This window comes from Myotis daubentonii, chromosome 6 (genome assembly GCF_963259705.1).
Source record: "Myotis daubentonii chromosome 6, mMyoDau2.1, whole genome shotgun sequence".
Classification (NCBI taxonomy): Eukaryota; Metazoa; Chordata; class Mammalia; order Chiroptera; family Vespertilionidae; genus Myotis; species Myotis daubentonii.
The window spans coordinates 77,950,821-77,972,068 of record NC_081845.1 but is presented as its reverse complement, the minus strand read 5'-3'; the positions used below and the strand labels follow the sequence as shown (position 1 = coordinate 77,972,068).

General features: G+C 45.3%; 1 protein-coding gene across 3 annotated transcripts; it reads right to left on the bottom strand.

The window, feature by feature from the left end:
- Positions 1-492: 492 nt before the first annotated feature.
- Positions 493-19,295, bottom strand: GSTA4 (glutathione S-transferase alpha 4). Of its 3 annotated transcripts, none has more exons than XM_059701410.1 (8): positions 19,198-19,295; positions 18,170-18,277; positions 10,194-10,245; positions 8,523-8,655; positions 7,506-7,647; positions 5,756-5,887; positions 2,343-2,481; positions 493-640 (listed from the first exon to the last, which is right to left on the bottom strand). In XM_059701410.1, exons 2-7 carry the CDS (start codon positions 18,257-18,259, stop codon positions 2,359-2,361), a joined length of 672 nt encoding a protein of 223 aa, XP_059557393.1. In that variant the 5' UTR covers positions 18,260-18,277; positions 19,198-19,295; the 3' UTR covers positions 493-640; positions 2,343-2,358. The 3 variants fall into 3 exon arrangements, with proteins under 3 accessions (XP_059557393.1, XP_059557394.1, XP_059557396.1); XM_059701411.1 differs by lacking the exon at positions 19,198-19,295 and adding an exon at positions 18,446-18,633; XM_059701413.1 differs by lacking the exon at positions 493-640 and having other exon boundaries at positions 1,884-2,481.
- Positions 19,296-21,248: the final 1,953 nt, after the last annotated feature.

The window sequence follows — 21,248 nt, the reverse complement described above, 5'->3', positions numbered from 1 at the left end:
ATAGGAAACAGCCGCGCCTCCTGTGTTTACTTTCTGTAATCCTCTAATTCAGTGCAGAAGCCAAACTTCCTCCTGGCTGTTTCCTCGAGAGCCGGCATTGAGGGCCCCCTGGTGGCTACGAGAATTAAAATCCAAAGAGCAATGTTTACAAAATGGCCTAAGGTCTATACAGCAAACCCTTGATTTATATTGTCAGGCAGTGGCACTGGAGAGTAAAATCACATCGAAATGGTATACAATAGTCCAAATTTGCTGCCATCCTACACAATTCCATAATACAGACCTCTGGGTGCTATGATGTCCAGGTCCGGTTCCAGGGTGTAAATTAGTCTTCAAATGAGTGTAAAAGCTTCTCTTCCCGGAAGAGGTTAGAAGGAGCAGGCCAAAAGCCCACCCTCACTCTGACACCAACTACAAGTTCAAGGGGGTGCCCCAAAAAACACCCTGAGGTTCATCAAGCCGCTCAAAGAACTCACAGAACTCACGGAAAGCTGTTATACTCACGGCTACGGTTTATTACAGAGAGAGGATACAGACGGAAACCAGCCAGGGGAAGAGACACACGGGACGGGGTCCAGGGGGGTCCAAACTTGAGCTTCCAGACGTCCTCTCTGTGGAGCCGTGGACGCATGAACTCCTCCTGGCAACCATGTGGGACATGGAGTATTGTCAACCAGGAAGCTCACCCAAGTTTTGAGTCCCGAATTTTTATTGGGGCTCCATCACATGGGCATAATTGACTGCACATGTGCTTGATCCGACTCTAGCTCCTCCATAGTTGAGCTGACACCACTAGACCCCAAACCCCCACCCTCCATGGCATTATTGCTGTGGCTCAAATCACAGTTAGTTACTGTCTGGCTGGCGTAAGGCAGCCAGGCAAACAAAGACACTATCAGGCATGACATTCCAAGGGCTTAGAGGTCACCTCCCAGAGGCAGAGGTCAGACCTGTGTTTGGTCAGGCCTTTGGGAAGGGTGAGTCTTTTCCCTACATACTCCCTCGCTTTCTTCTTTTCCTTGGCTCTTGCTCTCGGGATCCCAGCCGGAGCCTGGGTGTCTCTCTCAGGAGCAGTAGACTGGCCACCACTGCTCCTGGGGCCTGGTCCAATGCTACATGTGTCATCAAGCCCTTGCTCATCCAGAAATTCTAAATATTAGTGTGGCAACAGAGTGCTCACACTGTGAAAGCGCCAACACAAACAACTACCTGGTGTCTACACTTGATTTTCCTCCAATAAAACACCAAGGCCCTTGCTATGAGTGTGATAGGCATTAATGATTACCTCATGGCTATATATATATTTTTTAATCCAAGCAAAAACCCCTCCTGCAGTAAGGGATGAATGTGTCCCCGCTATAAACCCTCATAAAAAATGTGCTTTTCCTTAGTTTTGAAATTTCTGAGTATTAGATAGTCCAGAACCAGAATTTCTGCCTTTCCCCAAATTACTTCTGCTGTTTACACATTGATCTCCCCCACTGTGTGGTACATCTTCCTAGAGCAGGGACTCTGTTCTAGGGTTCTGCCTCCTGGAACCCTGCTTGGCACATAATAGGTGCTCAACTAATATAAAAACAACACATGCGTAAAGCAGCATGAATAAACTATCCTGTTAGTCTGAAATGCAAAAAAGTTCAAGCCTACAAATGAACATTTGAGTAATAAGACAAATGTGACATCCATTTATATTTTCTAACACAGATATAAAATATAACTGGAAAGATACATAAATGATACCTATGTTTGCCTGTGGGGAGAACCAGGTAGCTGGGGGCAAGGCTGAAAAGAATACTTCCAACTGTATGGCCTTTTATACCTTTTTGAAGCATGTAATTGTAGATTCCAAATAATTTAATTTAAAAATTCTAGCAACAGGACAATGATTTGTAAATTCTTTATTTTGGCTAATATCAACTGCACTCATCACTACTATGGATTTATAATAGCTCAGAGAGAGATACTCACTAGATATTCTGTTGTTATTAAACACTAAAAATTGAGAAGAGACCAGACGGGGTTTAGAATGGGGTAAGGAGAAGTGAAAAGAAGCTCCGGGAAGAACTTGAGCTCCTGCCCTACTCTGTTATCAGGAAATGAGTTCAGATCAAATCTAACATAAGTGTCAGCCTCTCCACAAAGGTTTTCAGAAAAAGAACCCCTAACAATTATCCAATGGACACAAACATGTCCGTGTTTCTACAAGAGATCTCCTTGACATGGAAGACCCAACTTAGGAACAATTATACAAAGCACCATGACAGAGCAGGGATCAGGCAGCCTGGCATCAACTAAGATACTAGTGTGGACACAGCCATCTGTAGGGGCGAGTTCTCACTCACAAACATCGGTGTTGATTTACGGCATAAAGACGTTGTAGACGGTTCTCACGTAGATCTCATCAGGAGGTGGCTTCTTCTTGCTGCCAGGTTCAAGGAATTTCCTAATTGTGGGGACATTACTTACTTTCACAGAGTACTCCTGAAAACGGAAAACACAGAAGTTCAAGGTTGACCACAAAGGTATGAGTCACTATGAAAATATGGTTGTTCAAAATGGCCATATATCAAAGTTTGTTCAGAAAGGATTTACTACAGGGATCCAACCAGAACTGTAACCCAGCATCTGTTTAGGGTCTGATCTCCTGGTATGATTATTTATACTCTCTGCCAACAGTGGCTGGTATCTGGACCAGGTTTTATGCAAATCTCACGGTTCACACCAAAATGTGAATTTTTTTCAGAGGTAGCAATATTAAAAAGCTACGTAGAAGAGGATTATGATACTTGCTTAAACAGAAAAAGAAAAACGGAAAAGAAAAAAGACTTGGGAAGTACCTTAAAAATATTGATCTGGCCCTAACTGGTTTGGCTTAGTGGATAGAGCATTGGCCTGCGGACTGAAAGGTCCCAGGTTCGATTCCGGTCAAGGGCATGTACTTTGGTTGCGGGCACATCCCCAGTAGGAGGTGTGCAGGAGCCAGCTGATAAATGTTTCTCTCTCAATGATATTTCTAACTCTTTATTCCTCTCCCTTCCTCTCTGTAAAAAAAAAATATATATATATATATATATATATATTGATCTGCCCAGAGAAAATGCATGAGTCATTTAAATAAAAGTGTTTTAAAAAGTCATCAGATGGTACAATTTAGATTTTAAGATTCAGCTTTCTTGGACTTTTTCACTTCTAATAGCTAATGAATCCTCTCTCAGGCTACGTGCGAGAGATGGCCAGTTGTATTTTTTGTAGCCTAGGGCTCAGATACCAGATATTTATGTAAACTGGAATGGAAGAAATAAAACATTTTTTTCATTCATAGAGTTAAATCTTACCAATTATCAGTAACTGAGAAAAAAGTCTATTTGAGCCTGGCCTGTGTGGCTCAGTGGTTGAGCTTTGACCTGTGAACTAGGAGGTCACTATTCGATTCCTGCTCAGGGTACATGCCAGGGTTGTGGGCTGGATACCCAGTAGGGGAGAGCAGGAGGCAGCCTATTGATGATTCTCTCTCATCACTGATGTTTCTATCTCTCTCCCTCTCCCTTCCTCTCTCTGAAATTAATAAAAACAGTTTTGTTTAAAAAGTCTATTTGATCCAGTAAAAATTTTTAACTATATGTAGAAGTGTATATCCATTATATATAATTATTCTAATAAAATCTTTCAAAGTAAAGAGGTCATTTACTTAAAAAGCTAGTATTTATTAAATGTTGATTGTAAACAAAGCACGGCCTTCATTAAGTATGCACACACACATAAGCATACATGTTACTAATATTAAAAAAGCTATTCCAATCATGTCAACGCTATGTAATATGACAATCTTCTTTTTATTACTTATTTGAAATGTTTGTACTACCTAATTTTGAATATTATACCAATATTGAAAAGCTTGTTCCCTAGGATTTATCATTTAAAGATTTATGTGGGGTTTATACTTATTATGTATAATAAAATTGTAGTGACTCTTGACTTTTTTAAACTCTTTAATTAATGTAGGAATGACCCTTCAATTAAACTCAAATCTGGTGTTAGATTCTGAAGTCCTTTAATATGGATGCTTGATCTGATCAGGATTAAAACTGTATTTACACACAAGTGCCTGGGGCTTAAACACATGTCACTAGCATTATGGATGGAAAACACCAGTAGGTCCCTAGGCTACTTCAAGGACCTATTGGTATTCAAGTCAAATTAAACAATGTTCATCTCTGTGCCTTCAAGAAGGAATGCACATATGGTTAAACTATAGAATGGCTATTTGCCTTGCTAAATATTTTTATTCTTATTTTCTGGATGTATGCATTAAACTGGTGGTTGTTGTCCTGAGTAGTATATCAGAATGATACCTACTGGATTTGGAATTATTATTTTTTTAAATATGTTTTTATTGATTTCAGAGAGGAAGGGAGAGGGAGAGAGAGATAGAAACATCAATGATGAGAGAGAATCATTGATCAGCTACCTCCTGCATGCCCCCTACTGTGCATCCTAGGCAAGTGCCCTGACTGGGAGTTGAACCATGACCTCCTGGTTCATAGGTCGATGATCAACCACTGAGCCACACCTGCTGGGTGGAAAAATGATTTTTTAAAAGTATGTGTGTTACTCTTTGGAGATGAAGTGTGTGTCTTTCCTGGCCTTTGACAACTTGGTCAAAGATGTGTCAATGTGGTCTATATCAGGGTTGACAATTTTTCCATAAAGGACCAATTAATAAATATTTTAGGCTTTACAGGCGATACATTATCTCTCACAGAACTACTCTGCCATGGTCGCACGGAAGTAGCGTAGGCAATGCATAAATGAGTGGGTGTGGCTTTGTGCCAATAAAACTTATCTATGGACACTGAAATTTGAATTTCATGTAATTTCACGTGTCATGAAATATTATTACTCTTTTGGCACTTTTTCCAACAATGTAAAAATGCAAAAGTCATTGTTAGCTCAAAAGCTGTACGAAATCAGGTGGCAGGCCTGATTTGGCCTGGGGTGGGGGGCTGTAGTTTGCCAACCCCCAGGGTAGAGGAAAACCCATCGGACTTGCAGTTATAGGATAAGGTTCCAGGCAAAACTCAGGGACCAACTAGCTGGGCCATCTCAGCTGCTGACTTCTTTACTCTGGGTTTCTATTTCTTCACATGTATAGTGAAGGCTTTGGAAAAAGTTCATTTTTTAAAGCCCCTTTCTGCTTCAAAATTCTATCTTCAATCCTGCCAGAATAACAGGGAGCAATAAGCTGAACCACACACAGGTCTTTGCTTGGAAAGTCTGGGAAGGGGAATGGTGGGAACTCTGAGATGATGTTCAGGGTGCCTCTTATTCACTCTCAGAACCCAGGCTTGGGCATTTCCAGTTTGACACATGACTTCCGAGACAGGGGGCCATGCCCTGGTGAGGAGACTGTTTTTGATGCTGATGCTCATGCCCTCCCTGTCAGTACGCTGAGCAGGAACAGCCGAGGAGCACCCTGTCCGTGCGATGACTTCTATGGCAAGTCCCTATTGGCTAACTCTAGGAATCGTCCCAAGAGTGTAGTTATGGAACAAAACTAAGATAAATGATCTTTCATCTCTATAGATCTGGGGAGTGGAAAAACAATTTCAAGCCTGTACCTTCATTTCATTTTACCAACTAGAAGGCTCTAAAAAAGTTATACACACACACACACACACACAGCCAACCAATCAACAGACACCGAAGGCAGGCCCAAACGTTCTGAGCCAATCTTCTAAGATGTGCTTTTGTTTACCTGGAGGTGAGGAAATGAAGCCAGGATATTGGGGATTTTCTCCTCTAGAGCCAAAATGGTCTGGAGTAGAACCACGTCTGCAAGGCTCAGCTGATTGCCCACGAGGAACCTTTGTCCATGCTCCCTCAGAACCTGCAGGAGTAAGTGTTCTGCATTGGTCACAGTACTCTACACAGAGAAGCCGACGAAGCTTTCGAACCAGTGCCATATCTGAGAAGGGGTGACACTCCGGCCTTATCCTTTCGTCTCTTTATTAATAACATCAACTAACAGGAAGCTCCCTATATCAGAATGTGCGTGGACAGAAGGTATAGAAATGACAGCACCGTGAAATATCTACTTTTTATCAGAATGAAACACTGTAAAGGGGAAGGGCATATTAATTCTGGATTTATGCTTTCAAAGAATACATCGATTCCATAAATATATCTACAGAAATGATACAGCCCTCATGAACTCAGGAGGCTGGGGAAGGTGGGGAGCGCTGTAAGAAATAAGCTATAGATCCTCGCCAAGGAGTCTGATCTTGTTTGCCAGTCGTTTGTACAAACATCAGCACTCGTAGTGATCAACTGGATGTCACTATAAAAAAGCAGGCTTCCTTGTGAAGCTTCTAAGCCAGAAAAAATGAAAAGCGTGAGAGTTGATCTTGCTCCCATCGGAGAATACCATATAGGTGCAGAGTCATAGGAACCGCGGTAGAAGAGGGAAGATCCCGTTGGCAGAGAGCTCTCGGATGCTCGCGAGCGTGAGGATGTGTGTGTGGTGTGTATGAGTGACAGGGACCCTGCACATGATTCCAAATCAAAGAGCCAGTGCAGCCAGAGTGGGGGAGCACAACGAATGCGGCATTTGCAGTCCGAGGCCTGAGTTTCATTCCCAGCTCTCCTCCTCAGGCACCTCACTCCATCTCAGTGATTCTGCTTCATTAGGTATAAAAGAGGGGTAACCATTTTTAGCTCATGTGTTGGGAGGAGCCCTGACACTATCTGGGCCACAGGGACATAAGAACCAGCAACAGCCTTTCCCCAAGGCACCTGCTCCTCCCATGTCACTCCACATTTCTGCATTAGCATATTTTACATTCACGAAGTGCCCGTGGGCAAGAGAGCATGGGAGCAAGTGGCAGAAACACCCAGGAAATACCTCCCCTTCTCAGATCTAATTCCATGAAGATGGCCAGAGGACGTTTGCCAAGTCCATATTTTTACATTGTCTTCTTCTGTGTGTTTTTTTACTTGAAACATTCAAACACAATTCCTCTCAGCTGAGAAAAAGGAGTTTGAAGTTCAGAAAAGCAGTAAGACCAGGTAAATTACAAGACAGAAAAAAGAGCAAATGGAAATAAAGCGCAGTGGTTCTTCTCTTCACATCAAACTGTTAAGTAGGATGTCTGATACAACGCCGTTCGGCAAACGTCCATGGCATGAAAGAGGGAAGACATTAGGGAGTTTCTGCTGGTCTGTGTCTTACACGGGGGGCGGGGGGGGCACCGGGTGAACGTAAGGAACGATGACACACCATGTGGTGAGCCCAGATTCCCCCAGACTTCTGAATAATGTGGTCCCAGCGGGACTGAGAGCTCCACGCCACCCTGGCTTTGTGCTCAGGGCTACTGTCAGCTCTCAGGGGTCCAGCTGGCTTAGTCCGACGGGGCTCAGCCTCACACTGTCCTGAGCTGGAAGGGGCATTGGTGGCAGCTCCCTGGTGGTCTGGTTATGCTCTTTTCATAGGCTTCTCCGCCACCTACCTTTTCAAACACAGGGAAGTACCGAAGAATAGCCTTCTGGGCCATGCTAACCACTTCCTTCTGTTGATCATCTGGTTTCAGGAAAGGGTGCATGATAATCAGCTCCAGCAGATCCAGCGTCCCCTCCACATACATGTCAATCCTTAAGACGAAAAAGCAGGTTTCTTAGTTTCCCCTTCTTAGAACTCACCGGCTTCCACAATTAAGAATTCGGAGTGCTTTTTCCCCATAAGGCTCGGCATCTGAAGTACTAAGAACATGTATCTACACCTGTCTCTTATGAGAAACGATGCAAACAATTCTAGTTATAATTCAGAAAAGTCTTTCAGGAAGATCTGTACAAATCAGACGGCACAATAGCCATGACAGCCCTCTCTCCCCAGTCCCTACTCCTTCACTCTCACTCCACACACATGTGCAGTGTGGGTGGAACGCCACATTTATAAAAAAAAGAGTGGATATCATTTCTGGAATGCTTGGTATGCATCAGGCATGGTGCTAAACACTCTGCAGCTGTGAGTTCACTGAATCCCATGACATTATGAGGAATGTGCTGTCATTACCCCACTGCACAGGACACTCATCAGGATTCCAGCTTAACACACTGCCTGGGGCCATGCATCCGGGAGGTACAAGGACCAGGCTCTGAATTCAAATGATAATTCAAGGCACAGCGTCCCAGGCCTCAGATGTCACAGCAGCTTCCTATTCCTAACACTCAATGGTAATAGGTTTGCAAGAAAAATAAAAAGTATTATCCAAGTGTTTAAAGATGTTGAAACCTGCAACCATCACACTCCTGATACCGGCTCCACTATCTGAATTCAGTTCCTTTCTATCATTTTACTCGGATGCCCTGAACTGATTTCCCAACTGGTCTTCATGACCATTCCAGGTGTCCATTCCCTGTTCACACTAGTGACCCCAGACATAGTGTAAACAGGGTGCTGCAAGGACTGCAGATCAGCTAAGATCAGTAAGCTGACACGTGACAACACTCAAGAGGGGCCACATTACAGGGTTCTCTCCTTGAGGTCCCTGCCAAAGAGATTGTGCTTGTCCGCGATGTAGTGGAGAATGCTCCGGGTCTGCACCAACTTCATGCCGTCAATTTCAACCATTGGCACTTGCTGGAACAGCAGGTGGTTACCTGAGAAGGGAGCCCAGAGTTAGAGGTGTTCTCTTCCCTGTCCCCTGACCCCTAAGAAAGTGCTTTGGGGAATGAAAAAGGACAGTGGGGCCACACAGCCTTAGGAAATGGTATAAAAGCCCTGATGACAGACAGGTAACCTCAACTTCATTAGGGGGAGCAGATTTAGCCATAAGAGAAGCCTGGCCCAGCCGGCGTGGCTCAGTGGTTGAGCGTCGACCCATGAACCAGGAAGTCACGGTTCGATTCCCAGTCAGGGCATATGCCCGGGTGCGGCCTTGACCCCCAGTGTGGGCTGTGCAGGAGGCAGCCAATCGATGATTCTCTCTCATTATTGAATTTTCAATCTCTCCTTCCCTCTCCCTTCCTCTCTGAAATCAATAAAAATATACATTTTTTTACAGAAGCCGGAAAACTCGCTTTGTTCGAAACTTGCCCCTTTCATTTTCAGCCCTGGAAAAACACCTTCCCACAGTGACAAGGGGGTAGAAATGGAGTAAAGACATTTCTTCAGAGCTATGCGGGCCAATAACAGTAGCTAGTAGCTTCACGTGTCTAGTAAAGCCTACATTTAAATTAATGAAAATTTGAAAATTTGACTCCTTAGTTACACGAGACACATTTCAAGTGCTCAGTAGGCACAGAGGCCAGTGGCTCCTGCACTGGCCAGCGCAGAAGAGAACATTCCCCTCCCTGCAGGATGCTCTGACTGCACGGCCTGCGGCAGCCTGACCACGCCGCCTGAATCCCCAACCGCCACTCAGGGCCACCCGTGGGCTTGTCTCTTTCACAGCCACAGACCACGGACTACCAAGTTAGCTGTCACCCGTCAGAACGTAACCCAGTACTTTCTTCAACAAACCTGCATCAAACACTGTAAACCCCAGGGAGAGATGCAAGTACAGGGGCCCCACGGCTGGGGGCCTGTAGGGGTGGAGAGGCCATGAGCACTCAGCACGTGCCTCGGGGTGTCAGGCAGTGTCACCCGTCAGGTGGCATTGCAGCCTGTACAGCTGGTCCCACACAAGGGGGTCCTGAGGTTGGGAGGGAGGCTGGGTATTTCTTAAGGGGCCTGGGTGTGGAGAGGGTAGGGCTGACCAGGCATTAACGCGGGCCTTTTATTGATTCCATTTGTTTGGTATTCACTTTGGAAATGCAGCCCAGCATACTTTACCTGCATACTTTACGCAGGCCCCATGCCTCAGAGAATTTAGGGGAGGAGAAGGAGGCGGGGCAAGGAAGATGAGGAGGGAAGGGATGGTGAAGACAGAGGAAGGGGTAAAGGAGTTTGGAGGAGGGTGGGGGAAGGAGAGAGGGATGGAGAAGGGCTTATGTGGGTGGAACGAAGAACTGCTCTCTCCCTTCAGCTCTTACAGAAGCGACTTCCTCGACGTTTCAGCCGTTATTCCCTCTTGCTGGTCCGGTTAGGACACTGTCCTGAATGTTCAGTGTCGCAGGGTCTTCGCCCTTCCACATGAATGTCAGCTCTTTTTAAAAAAACAACCAGCATTACCGAGTCATCTCCTCTCCACACTCACCGTCCTGCAGTTTCTGCAGCTGTTCTTTCGTTTCCAAAAATTCTTCCTCGAACTAAATTGTAAAAAAGAAAAGGTACATTTCACTACAGGTTCAGGACTGCAAACTCCAAGTTAAACTGCTGCCAAGTCCCAGCGAAAGAGCACACGCTGTACCCACACCTTGGTTTCTAAAGATCACTGCTCTTCCTTAGCAAGAGACCAGGGCTCCTGGGAGAAATGGTGGATTCTGTCACGTCAGGGAACAGGGGTGCTCACAGACTAAGAGCTGTCGCAAAGGCAAAGGCACTCAGGACCCTACCTGCGGGTCATTCCCTGGCCAAATCTGGGACAACTCAAGCATCAAAAACAGTGATGTCACTTATGGATTATAATACACACCAACCAAAAAAACCCACACCCTGTCCAGAATGATGATACTAAAAAGGGGGTGGGGGAAGAAGAAAGTTCATATATATATATATATACACACACACACATACATATCAGAATTAGTGCTAGTTAATGTATAATTATGGCTAATTAATAAAATTAGAAAAAAGCTAATTTGCGACCGACAATGAAATTACTGGGCCATGGGCACAGACTATTCACACAGTCTCAAAGTATTCCCCACGCGTTACTTCATTATGACAAAGGAAGAGCGTTTCTTTGCAATGGAGAGATCCGGAGGTCTCACCATCTCGCCAACCAAGTGGTCAGACTTAGCTGCCCACTGGGGGACACTCTGAGCTGTCCTGTCCTTGCTGCTATGAGACGGTTACAATAGCGCTGTGACAACACTGCCCAAATCACTGAACCCGGAGGTGAAAACCAAGCACATCCAGAATGTGGGAATTCTGCAACATCAATGGCCTGGATTCTTTCAAAGAGTCAAGAACATGGGGGTGGGAACAGGGAGAGCAGGTACTGTTCTAGATGAAAAGAGACTTAACAACCCAAAGCCTGATTCTTGATTCGATCCTGGATGGGGTGGGACAAGGGACAGCTATAACTGCTACACAAATATATAAGAGATACATAGACATTTGGGGGACAGCAGGGATTGTATATTAGATATTGTAAAGTGAGCGTTACTTTTCTTAGTTGTGACAATGATATTGTGGTTATTAGAACAGTTTATTCTCAGGAAGAAGATATGTGCTGATGTCTGCACCTTACTTTCAGAGGACTGAAGGAAGCAGAAGCAGGGAGGGAGGAAGGGAGAAAGCAGATGTGGTAAACTGCTAACAAGTTCAGTTGAAAGGTGTGAATTGTACTATTACAGTTTTTCTGTAGGCTTGAATGCTTTTGAATTAAAAAGCTTGGGGCGGGTGGGGGGGGGGGAGAAATAGAGTGAAAACAAGTTCTTCTTCTCTTGACATTCTAAAATGTTCTAACACAACTTCATGTCAGGAAGAGGCCTCCTCCCATCCTCCCACTGTGTCCCGGGGCTGCTCCCAATCAGCCAAGGGCCGGCGGAGCTGACCCGCCCAGAATCAGCAGTGCCCCCTCCTCTGTCTCAACCACCTGACCTTGGGGGAGAACTGGGACATGGGGTGTAGAGGAGCTTCTGCTATTCGCCAGGGTCCCCGTGGTGTGAGGAGAGGGGCCTCAGTGCCCCTGCAGACAGACACTCTATCTGGTGCTCAGGCCAGCAATGTTTGGGCATTTGTCCAAACGCCCGGCTGGTCAGATATGGTGCTGGGGGTGCTCCCTCCACACGACTGCTCTCAGAACTTATGACCATGACCATTTCGAACACATGGGAAATAAGGGAGGGGGCGTCCGACCCCAGGCCCATCTTCAGTAGCTTAGAGACCCCAGAATCGTACATTTTAGTTTTATTCCACGCCCGCCCCCCCCCACCCCCCACCCCCTGCCACAGTATTTCATTGCTTATTTATCAAGAGAAACTCTTCCTTAGCTCAAATATTCATTTTCATAGTTCAGGAACACAGGTCAGCGACAAACTTCCATGGAATTCAACCCAAAGAAATTCCTTACATTACAAGATCACTTTGCTCTGACAGAAGCCAGCCTTCCTCGTCTCCTCTAAATCTTTCATGAATCACAGTTTCTGTAGAAATCTGCAGATGCCTTCTTTCTTGGTTCAACCACCCAAACTAATAGGAAGCTGCAAGCCCTAGGGATACAATGATGGCTCCAACAATATGAAATCGCAGATGCTTGGCTAGAAGGCCATGCATCTGAGGTTTTGGCCAAGCACTGGAAGACACGGTCGTTATATTCTCTCCCACACCAACGTCCTTCCTGAGAGAGAACTGGCTCCAGAATCTTGCATTTTAAAGACAAGGCCTTCCCAGTGGTTCTGGTCCTGGTTTGGCAAACCACGGCTTTCGAGCCACATGCGGCTCTTGGGACCCTTGAGTGTGGCTCTTCCACAAAATACCACGTGGTGATTGAAATGTACCTCAATCAGATTGAGGACGTTTTTAGCAAAGGCCAGCTTAGGAGTACCCTAATTAAGTTAATAACAATGTACATACCTATATAGTTTAAGTTTAAAAAATTTGGCTCTCAAAAGAAATTTCAATCGTTGTACTGTTGATATTTGGCTCTGTTGACTAATGAGTTTGCCAACCACTGGGCTAGAGGAACTGGCTCACGTCAAGCTCTGTAAAACTACCGGCCAGTGAGAAGGAAATGGCACTGGAGGGGAGATGAGAGGGTGGGACAGAGAGGGAAGGAAAAAATCAGGTCGAGCTTGGAAGGACCTGGGCAACTCTAGTCCAATTACTGCCGGGGGCTGGGTTTCCACCTACAGTCAGTTGTCTCTGCTCCCTAACTTCAGAGAACTGCCCTTCCCACACCACAGCACTCACTGTTCAACACTCACTCAGTTCTTCAAGTGAATTACCACAAGTCCTGCACTAGGAGCTCGTAGCCCTTAAGTCTTCTCTTTTATGTGTGTTGATTCCCCTCTGAACAAGGGGATCTGGCTGGAATCTGGGCTGGGGGCTGGGGTCTTCAGGCAAGTGGAGCCCTGGCAGTGGAGAACCAACATCCAGCACAGAGCAATGCCCAAGGACTTGGACCAGTGACTGAGATGGAGGATGCTGACTCCTGAGTGAGGACCTGCTGCCTTTCAGCAGGTTGCTACCTGTTTACTCAGATGTGTGTGCCGTACCCAGCGGACTCAGCCGGATACTGTGACACTGGGACTCACAAACTCATCCACTGGCTGCCAGCCCATCCCTCCCGATTGTTTTGATCTATATGAGCACAAACTTAGCTAAAAATGTCCTTTGGCAAAGACATGGAGGGAGCTCTTCCAAATATCACCCTTTGGGAATTGCTCCTTGTAAGCCATGTGGTCAGCCCCAGTGAGGGAGGCCAATCAAGCTCCTTCCACCCTGGTCAGAGGGGCGAGCTTAAGAGCCACTCTGGGCTAATTATTCCGTCCCATCTACCTGCCCACTGCCATTGGTCTAGGATAGGTAGGTCACGTGACCTGTGTTTTTGTTTTGTTGAATTCATTGCGGGTTGGGTCTCCATCAATGAAACCAAGAATCCTGACTCATAGGAGAACAGGAGGGGCAAGGTACAATGAAGATTAGGAAGAGAGAGGATGTGATGAAGCATTATACTACATACACAAATACTAGTAAGACATCCATTTCAAAACTTATTACATAAACCAGAATTGTAAATTCAGAAGCATATAGGGTTAGACAGATGACATAAACAGACCAGCTTCAGGTGATGGGACCAAGAATTTGTTCACTCTCCCTCTTAACACAATTAGAAAATCCTGCCCTGACTGGTTTGGCTCAGTGGATAGAGCGTCGGCCTGCAGACTGAAAGGTCCCAGGTTCGATTCCGGTCAAGGGCATGTACCTTGGTTGCCAGCACATCCCCAGTGGGGGTTGTGCAGGGGGCAGCTGATCGATGTTTCTCTCTCATCGATGTTTCTAACTCTCTATCCCTCTCCTGTCCTCTCTGTAAAAAATCAATAAAATATAAAAAAAAAAAAAGAAAAAAAAAAAGAAAAAAAAGAAAATCCATCCTGAGACAACAGGGACTGAGGGGGACTGTGTTTCAAGGGCCCAGCTGCAGTGGCAGTCCTTGCTCAGGCTCAGCAATGCTGCCTGTGCAAATGAGGGCCCAGTGTCATTAAATCTTCCAGTTTCTCAAAAGAAGTCAGAAACCAGCATCTACTTATATAAAAACCATGGGTGGTATTCATCACGACCTGAATCGCCTCGACCAAGCAGAAGTCAGTCCTGCAGGGGTTGTCTTGGCAATGGCTGTGCCCTCCCCTGAGCTGTTTCCTGGAGCTGTTTCCAGTGAGGGCGGGGTTTGAGACAGGAACCTGACCTCAGAGCGTGGACCCACTGAATCCTGGGTCGTTTTGCCAAGGGCTGCGCCCTCCCCAGCTGTTTCCCGTGTGGCCTGAGGGAAGAACCCACCCTCAGAGCACCAGGAGCGCCCAGCAGCAGTCAGTCCTGGGTTGCTGAGGTGGAGGCCATGGCGTGGTAGAACTCTGGGTCTGGCCCAACAGGGGGCAGGGCCAACCTTCAAACCAGACCCTGACAGTAGAAAGGAGGGAGCCCCATTCCTCACAGAATCTGCTGTTGGATAGCTTGCTGTCAGTGGCCTGCCAGCCAGGAACCCCGTTCTCCTGCACCCCAGACCTTGACAGGAGGGAGGAGGGAGCCCCTTTCCTCACGGAATCAGCTCCTTTTGTTACTGTTTATTTTTTAATAAATTTATATATTATTTTCATATACATTTTACTAATTTCCTTTCATCTCTCATACTTCTATTATAGAGAAAGCACAAATAGCAATATTAAAATATCTCTGCTAATTCCCTTTTTAAAAAAAATATATTTTATTGATTTTTTACAGAGAGGAAGGGAGAGGGATAGTTAGAAACATCGATGAGAGAGAAACATCGATCAGCTGCCTCCTGCACACTCCCCACTGGGGATGTGCTCGCAACCACGGTACATGCCCTTGACCAGAATCAAACCTGGGACCCTTGAGTCTGCAGGCTGATGCTCTATCCACCGAGCCAAACCGGTTAGGGCAATTAATTCCCTTTTAATGTGTAAGAATTTCATGCACCGGGCTACTAGTTGTTTATAAAACTGATATCAACTAATTTAGAAAACTGTAAGACACATTGTGAGAGTTATAATGGTGCACAAAGCAGCCAAAACCCCAAACTCAAGGACCTTTATTTGTCATCTTTGGAGGTTTCCAGGGTAACAGTTCATTATTCTGAAAATTGATGGATACCGAATCAAGCATTTATCTTGCCTTTCCTATATGAGCTGCACTTGGAAGTAACTAAATCATTAACGAGTGAGAAAATTCTCTTTATAAGACAACCATGTTAATAAATTCAGGTGAAATGAAATAGAAAAATCGTCATTTTGTAATCCCCAGCAATGGTGAAGATCAACAGCTGCTAAAACCACTATCTGAATGGGTAAGGGGGACCTTGATAACGTGTGGATTAGGCTGACCCCACCGGAACACACTGATCAAGCTCTGCATGGTTGAAAGGAGACAGTCAGACATCATGCTCCCTGATGGCGTACAACAGAAATATGTCCACAGTGTCCTTCTGTTGGAGTCTGGCAGGGGGAAAAAACACACATAAATATGCAAAGAAAAAAAGGAGCCTGGATTTGATCACAGCTCTGGATCCAACTAGCCATTTGCAGGAAATACAAAAAATAAGAGGAACATGTTAAAATGAGGGTAAGTCAGCTAAGTGCAGAATGGGGGTGATTTTACAGGGCAGTTCTTCCACAAATAAATGGCATGAAACAAATGAAGATACTTAACAACCAGATCTTGGCTGTTAATACCATCCTATATAATAAAAGCCTAATATGCAAAGTGTCCCCTTGACCAGGAGTTCAACCAGGAGGTCGACCAGGGGGCAGGGCCGGCTGGCCAACTGCCCTAGGCCCCTCCCCCTGGCCGGCCCCACCCTAGCCAGCAGTGGCAGGCAGTAGGGGGGCAGGGTGAGGGGAGGAAGGGAGGGAGACTCTGTCCGGCAGCCGACAGCCGCTAGGGACCCTACCGGTGCATGAATTTCATGCACTGGGCCTCTAGTTTTCAAATAAAAGGGACCAGAGCTCCTTGGAGAAAAACCTGGTTCTAGGGCCAGGGCTAGGAAAATATAAGAGCCTGGAGCATCCTGTTGTCAGAAAGTAAGAAACTGATGAAGGGGGAGGAAAAAAGAAAAGGGAGTGGGGCTATGTGGAAAGGACACAAGTCCCAATGGCCAAAGCTGGGACAATTTGTGCAACAAAGTAAAATATTACCGGATTATAACCCAAAGTGAAAAAATAAATATGCTTAAGTTCATGCCGATATTAATAAATGACTGAATAAATAATTAAGTGGAGGGAAAAGACAAACTCCCTTACATAAGAATTCTAAATGTAGATACTCCAGGAAGAGGAGCTTAATTCCCACCCTTTTGAGTGTGGGCTAAAAATGACACGCTTCTCAAGAAAAGAGGGGAAACGGCCACTTTACAAGGGAGCTGGCAGAACCTCCTTCAGCAAGTGGCCAAGGCTAACAGCACCAGTGAGAAATCATGCTAATATCATGTAATCCCTAACGTGATGCAATGGAAAGGGCACTTCGTCTCTGTGCTGTTCTTCCCCTGAACCCGTCTAATCATGAGAAAAATATCAGACATCCGGTTTGGGTATCAAACTGGAGGATTCTCCAAAAAAACCTGACCAATTCTTTTCAAAGCTGTCAAGGTCATGAAATAAAGGAAAGACGGAGAAACTATCACAGGTGGAGGGAGACTAAGAAAACATATGACTCAATACAATGCTGGATCCTGGAACAGTAAAAAGGACATTAGTGAAAACAGTAACTAAATTCGAGTAGTCTGTAGTTTAGTCATGCATCAATGTTGGTTTCTTAGTCGTGTCGTGGTTATGTAAGATGTTATCAGTAAGGGAACCTGAGTGATGGTTATAGGGGAATGCTCAGCACTGTCTTTATACCTGCTATAAATCTAAAATTTCTCCCAAATAGTTTATTTTTTTAAATGCAGAGGAAACTGCTAAAGATTTTTAAAATACTGAAGGAAATAGAACCAAATGCAATGTGTGGGCCTGATTAAGATCCAGACTGGAATAAACTAACTATAAAAAAAAAGACCAGTTTGAGACAATGAGGCTGAGTACTAGATAATAATAAAGAATTGTTAGCTTTGTAAGGTGTAATAATGGTATTGTGGTCATGTTTTAAAATCCTCCTCTTTTAGAGGTAAAAACTGATGATGTGACATGATGCTTAGATTTTGCTTTAAAATACTCCCAAAAAACAAGGGAGGGGTGAAGGTAGATAAAACAAGATTAGCATAAAGTTGATGATTTTTTTAAAAATTTTATTGGATTTATTGGGGTGACATTGGTTGATAAAATTATATAGGTTTCAGGTGTACAACTGTATAATACATCATCTGCATATTATATTGTGTGCTCACCACCCCAAGTCAAGTCTCCTTCCATCACCATTTATTTACTTTAGTGTACCACCCCCCTAACCCCCTTTTCCCTTTGGTAATCACCAAGTTAACCGATTCTTGAGGCTGGGTGAACGGTACATAGAATTCATGGCAATGTCCTCTCTGCCTTTGTTCCTACCTGAAAATTCCTGTAAGAAGCTAAAAGAACAGAACAAAAACACTGCAGACAAGAAATTTCCTGGGACCTCGTATAATTAACAGAAATCTGGGAGTCGTTGGCAAATGTCAGGTTCATTCCTTTTCTCCTTACTAATAAATATTTATTGGCGGTAGATCAGAAGCCAGTGATTAAGTAAAAGCAGAATAGAAACCCATCCACTACATACCATTTATACAGGGGGAAAAAGATGGAAAGGAAGGAATCCTCTGAGGGAAAGGACTACCTCAGGGCTCCCCCGTGTATGTTCTCCTCTAAAGTCTCAAAGGTGGAAGACAAATCTGTGAAGAAACAGCATGGAAGGTACCTCGACTCCAGCGGCAGCCAGAACCCATCGCACGGTTTCCATCCGGCCTCTCCCGTTGGGGTAGTGGAGCTTGGGCTTCTTCTCGGCCATGGCGGTCTTTCAGGCTTTCTGAAAAACACACGCAGCATCTCATTCGTGTCCTCAACCCGGTGCTGGGGGCTAAATGAGTATTCACGACCGGGGCACAGGAAACTGGCTTATTTTTACTGCGTTTCCCTTTCCCCTCACTCATTAGAACCTTCCACCATTTTAAAACCTTAAAACAAAACAAAATACCTCGGCTCTCATATTGTTTCTAGGATGTCTTGTTTGGATCTTGGGACGCTGGGGCCATTGGTGGCCAAGACATCTGTGCTAACACCGTATCTCACAGATTCATATCATCTTATACTTTGAGCTTGAAAATCTTAAGATTTCCCAAATTCGGCCCGCAGAGGCCAGACGCGGAGGGTCGCCGAGAATTCTACACCCACTGGCACGTCTGCAAAGAAGTCGTACTTTCACACGCACCATCATATTTGATTATCACAGACACTGGAAGGTGGACAGGCCGAGCATTGCAACATGTGCGTCCACCGTCACGCCTGCGGTAGCTGCCCCGGGTCCAGCACCTCCCCCGCCCCCGCTGGGAGGTGAGCCCTGGCCCCAGCGAGTGCGCCCAGGCCACCCAGGCTGGACTCGGGTACCCCGCGTGCCCGCTCGGCCCAAGCTGGGCCACAGCGGCCACCCCGCCCCGCCCGGGGAGGATCCGAGCCCAGATTCTTTCGTCAATGGATTCAGACTCCCCAGAGCTAGTTAATAAAAATAGGCACACTGAGCCAAGGGCGACCCCAACTGCAGTCAGGGGGCCCACATCTACCAAGACGAAGGCGGGGCGGGAAGGACAAGAGGGGGGAGGGAGACAAGAGAAGGGTTGGGGGGTTGAGGGATGGATGGTGGAATAATCGAGTTCGGAGCCGAGAGAACAGAGAGAAGGATAAACAAAAAGAAGGGAAAAGACGGGTGGGGGCGACAGGAGGGTCACAGACCTGGAGCCCGCTACCAGCACCCGGAGTAGCACAAAGCGCACTGCGCGCAGCCAGCAGCGGGGCGGGACCAGCTGGCTGGGAGGAGGCGCTACCCGTGGGCGAGGCTCCGGAAGATTTCACCAATCGAGAAGGCAATGTTTAGCATGCTCCCACCCATCTGCAAGGCATTCTGGATAATACAAAACAGCTCAAATTAGAGCCAGTTTTAACATTAGCTTTAGCATTTTGAGAGATTAAATGTGCTTTACAGTGTTATTTAGATTTGAACTTTAATGAATAATTCTTACTACAGCTCTGGTAGGGCAAAAATCTCGTCCTATGTGTAAAGCCAAAAATCTGGCCAGGTTTATATAGCCCGTGTGCAGCCATTGCTTTCGGATGTGAGGGCGATCTGGCTGCGACATCTGTCACCCCATTGATCGCCAGGGTTGATTCGGCTGATCTGGCTGGCTAGGCGGGTGTCCCCCTCCTCCCTCACCGATCCATGTGCGTCCCTCCCGAAGCTGCGCGCTCGGTCGAAGAGGACGACCTTCCCCCCCGAGGAGAGGACCGGTCTTCGGTCAAGGGTATACGAGTAGCTGCGCTCCCCTGCTAGAACCTCCAAACAAGCTCTCAAGGTCCATTTGTAGGAGAACGTAGGGTAGTCAAGCTTCCAAGACTCCAGACACATCCAAATGAGGCGCTGCACGTGGCAGTCTGCCTTCCTTTTCTAATTGCAACAAAATTTTAATTTTCGTTCCACTACTTCTTTTTTTCGTTTTTGTTTGACTAGATGTTTTTATTATTTTCACTCAGAAATGTGTAGAATTCGATATTAAGGAGGTGTGAGATATGAAGGATGAGTTGGGGAAGGGAGAAAGAAAACAATTTAAAATGACACCCCCCAACATACAAAAACACATTTCCTTTTCCACTTCCCTTGCCTATTTTCCATCACATTTATTGTCATCTAATATATATTTTTTATTTTGTTGCCTCTAGATTTGATAGAATTCCATGAGGTTAGGAATTTTCACATTTTTAACAACATACTTTTGTACTAGTATATCCTGCTCCTAGAATAATGCTGAACACAGAGTAGGAATATTTACTGAATGAAGGATGCCTTGGTTCCTAGCTCCATAAGCCTGGTGAGGGAAACAATGAGCAGATTTGACTTTCATTCCTATGAGCCATCCAATTGGTAGTGTCCACTAGACAATTGTATAGGCCAGTGATCACTGAGAAGGGAGGACTGGCAGGCAGCAAAAGGGTGAGCTTATCTAGAGAAAGCACGCTAAACAAGAAATAAAGCAAATCAAGAATAGCTGGCAGCCTAAGAGTCAGAAAAGTCACTTTCAGATATAAGTATGTTCAATTTCATCTTTCTAATTCCGACCTAACACAGATTACTCACTCAAACATAGGTAGGAAGCCCCATTTTCCAGCCCTGCTGAAAGTGATCATTCACTTTTTTTAAAAAATATACATTTTTATTGTTGATAATATTTCAGATATCTTCCATCCCCCACCTTTACCCCCTCCAAGTGATCATTCTTGACTCATTTTTTCTGACACACCTTTCTACAAGGATTCACTTTAATTGAACTAGATAGCACAAGCATTATTTTAACTTTTTTTTTATCTCATTTATCTTCATTCCCTTATATCTAATTGGTTGAACCATATCACATTGCTGATACTTTACCTTTTTTTTTCTAACCTACAAAAATGACAAGTTCATATTCCAACCTAATAAAATAGGGGTCACATCATACTAGCAATCTTGTTTACCTGAAAGAGAAACTAAGGACTCTATTAATTGCACAGCCTTGTGGAGAAATAAAAAGTCCTGTTGGGGCGGCAGGGGGCGGGAGGGCAGGGGAAAAAAAGTCCTATTAAAGTAATTCCGCCATTCTACGATAGGTACCCTTAGGGCATTTTCTTCTTTGGAAGCTCCTGAAATCATTTTCTTGGAGACTCTTTGAGTCACCCTGTCTTATTCTTGGTGTCCACCTACCAACCAGATACATTTTCAGAGGCTCTGGGAAATCGTCTTTAAACCTTCAACC

Excerpts from the sequence above, each read along its gene's own strand:
- GSTA4 (XM_059701410.1), bottom strand. The coding sequence starts at position 18,259 with ATGGCCGAGAAGAAGCCCAAGCTCCACTACCCCAACGGGAGAGGCCGG. Across the intron at positions 10,246-18,169 it reads TGGCTGCCGCTGGAGTCGAG|TTCGAGGAAGAATTTTTGGA; the intron begins GTACCTTCCATG and ends TTTACAATTTAG. Across the intron at positions 5,888-7,505 it reads ACTTCCCTGTGTTTGAAAAG|GTTCTGAGGGAGCATGGACA; the intron begins GTAGGTGGCGGA and ends TTACTCCTGCAG.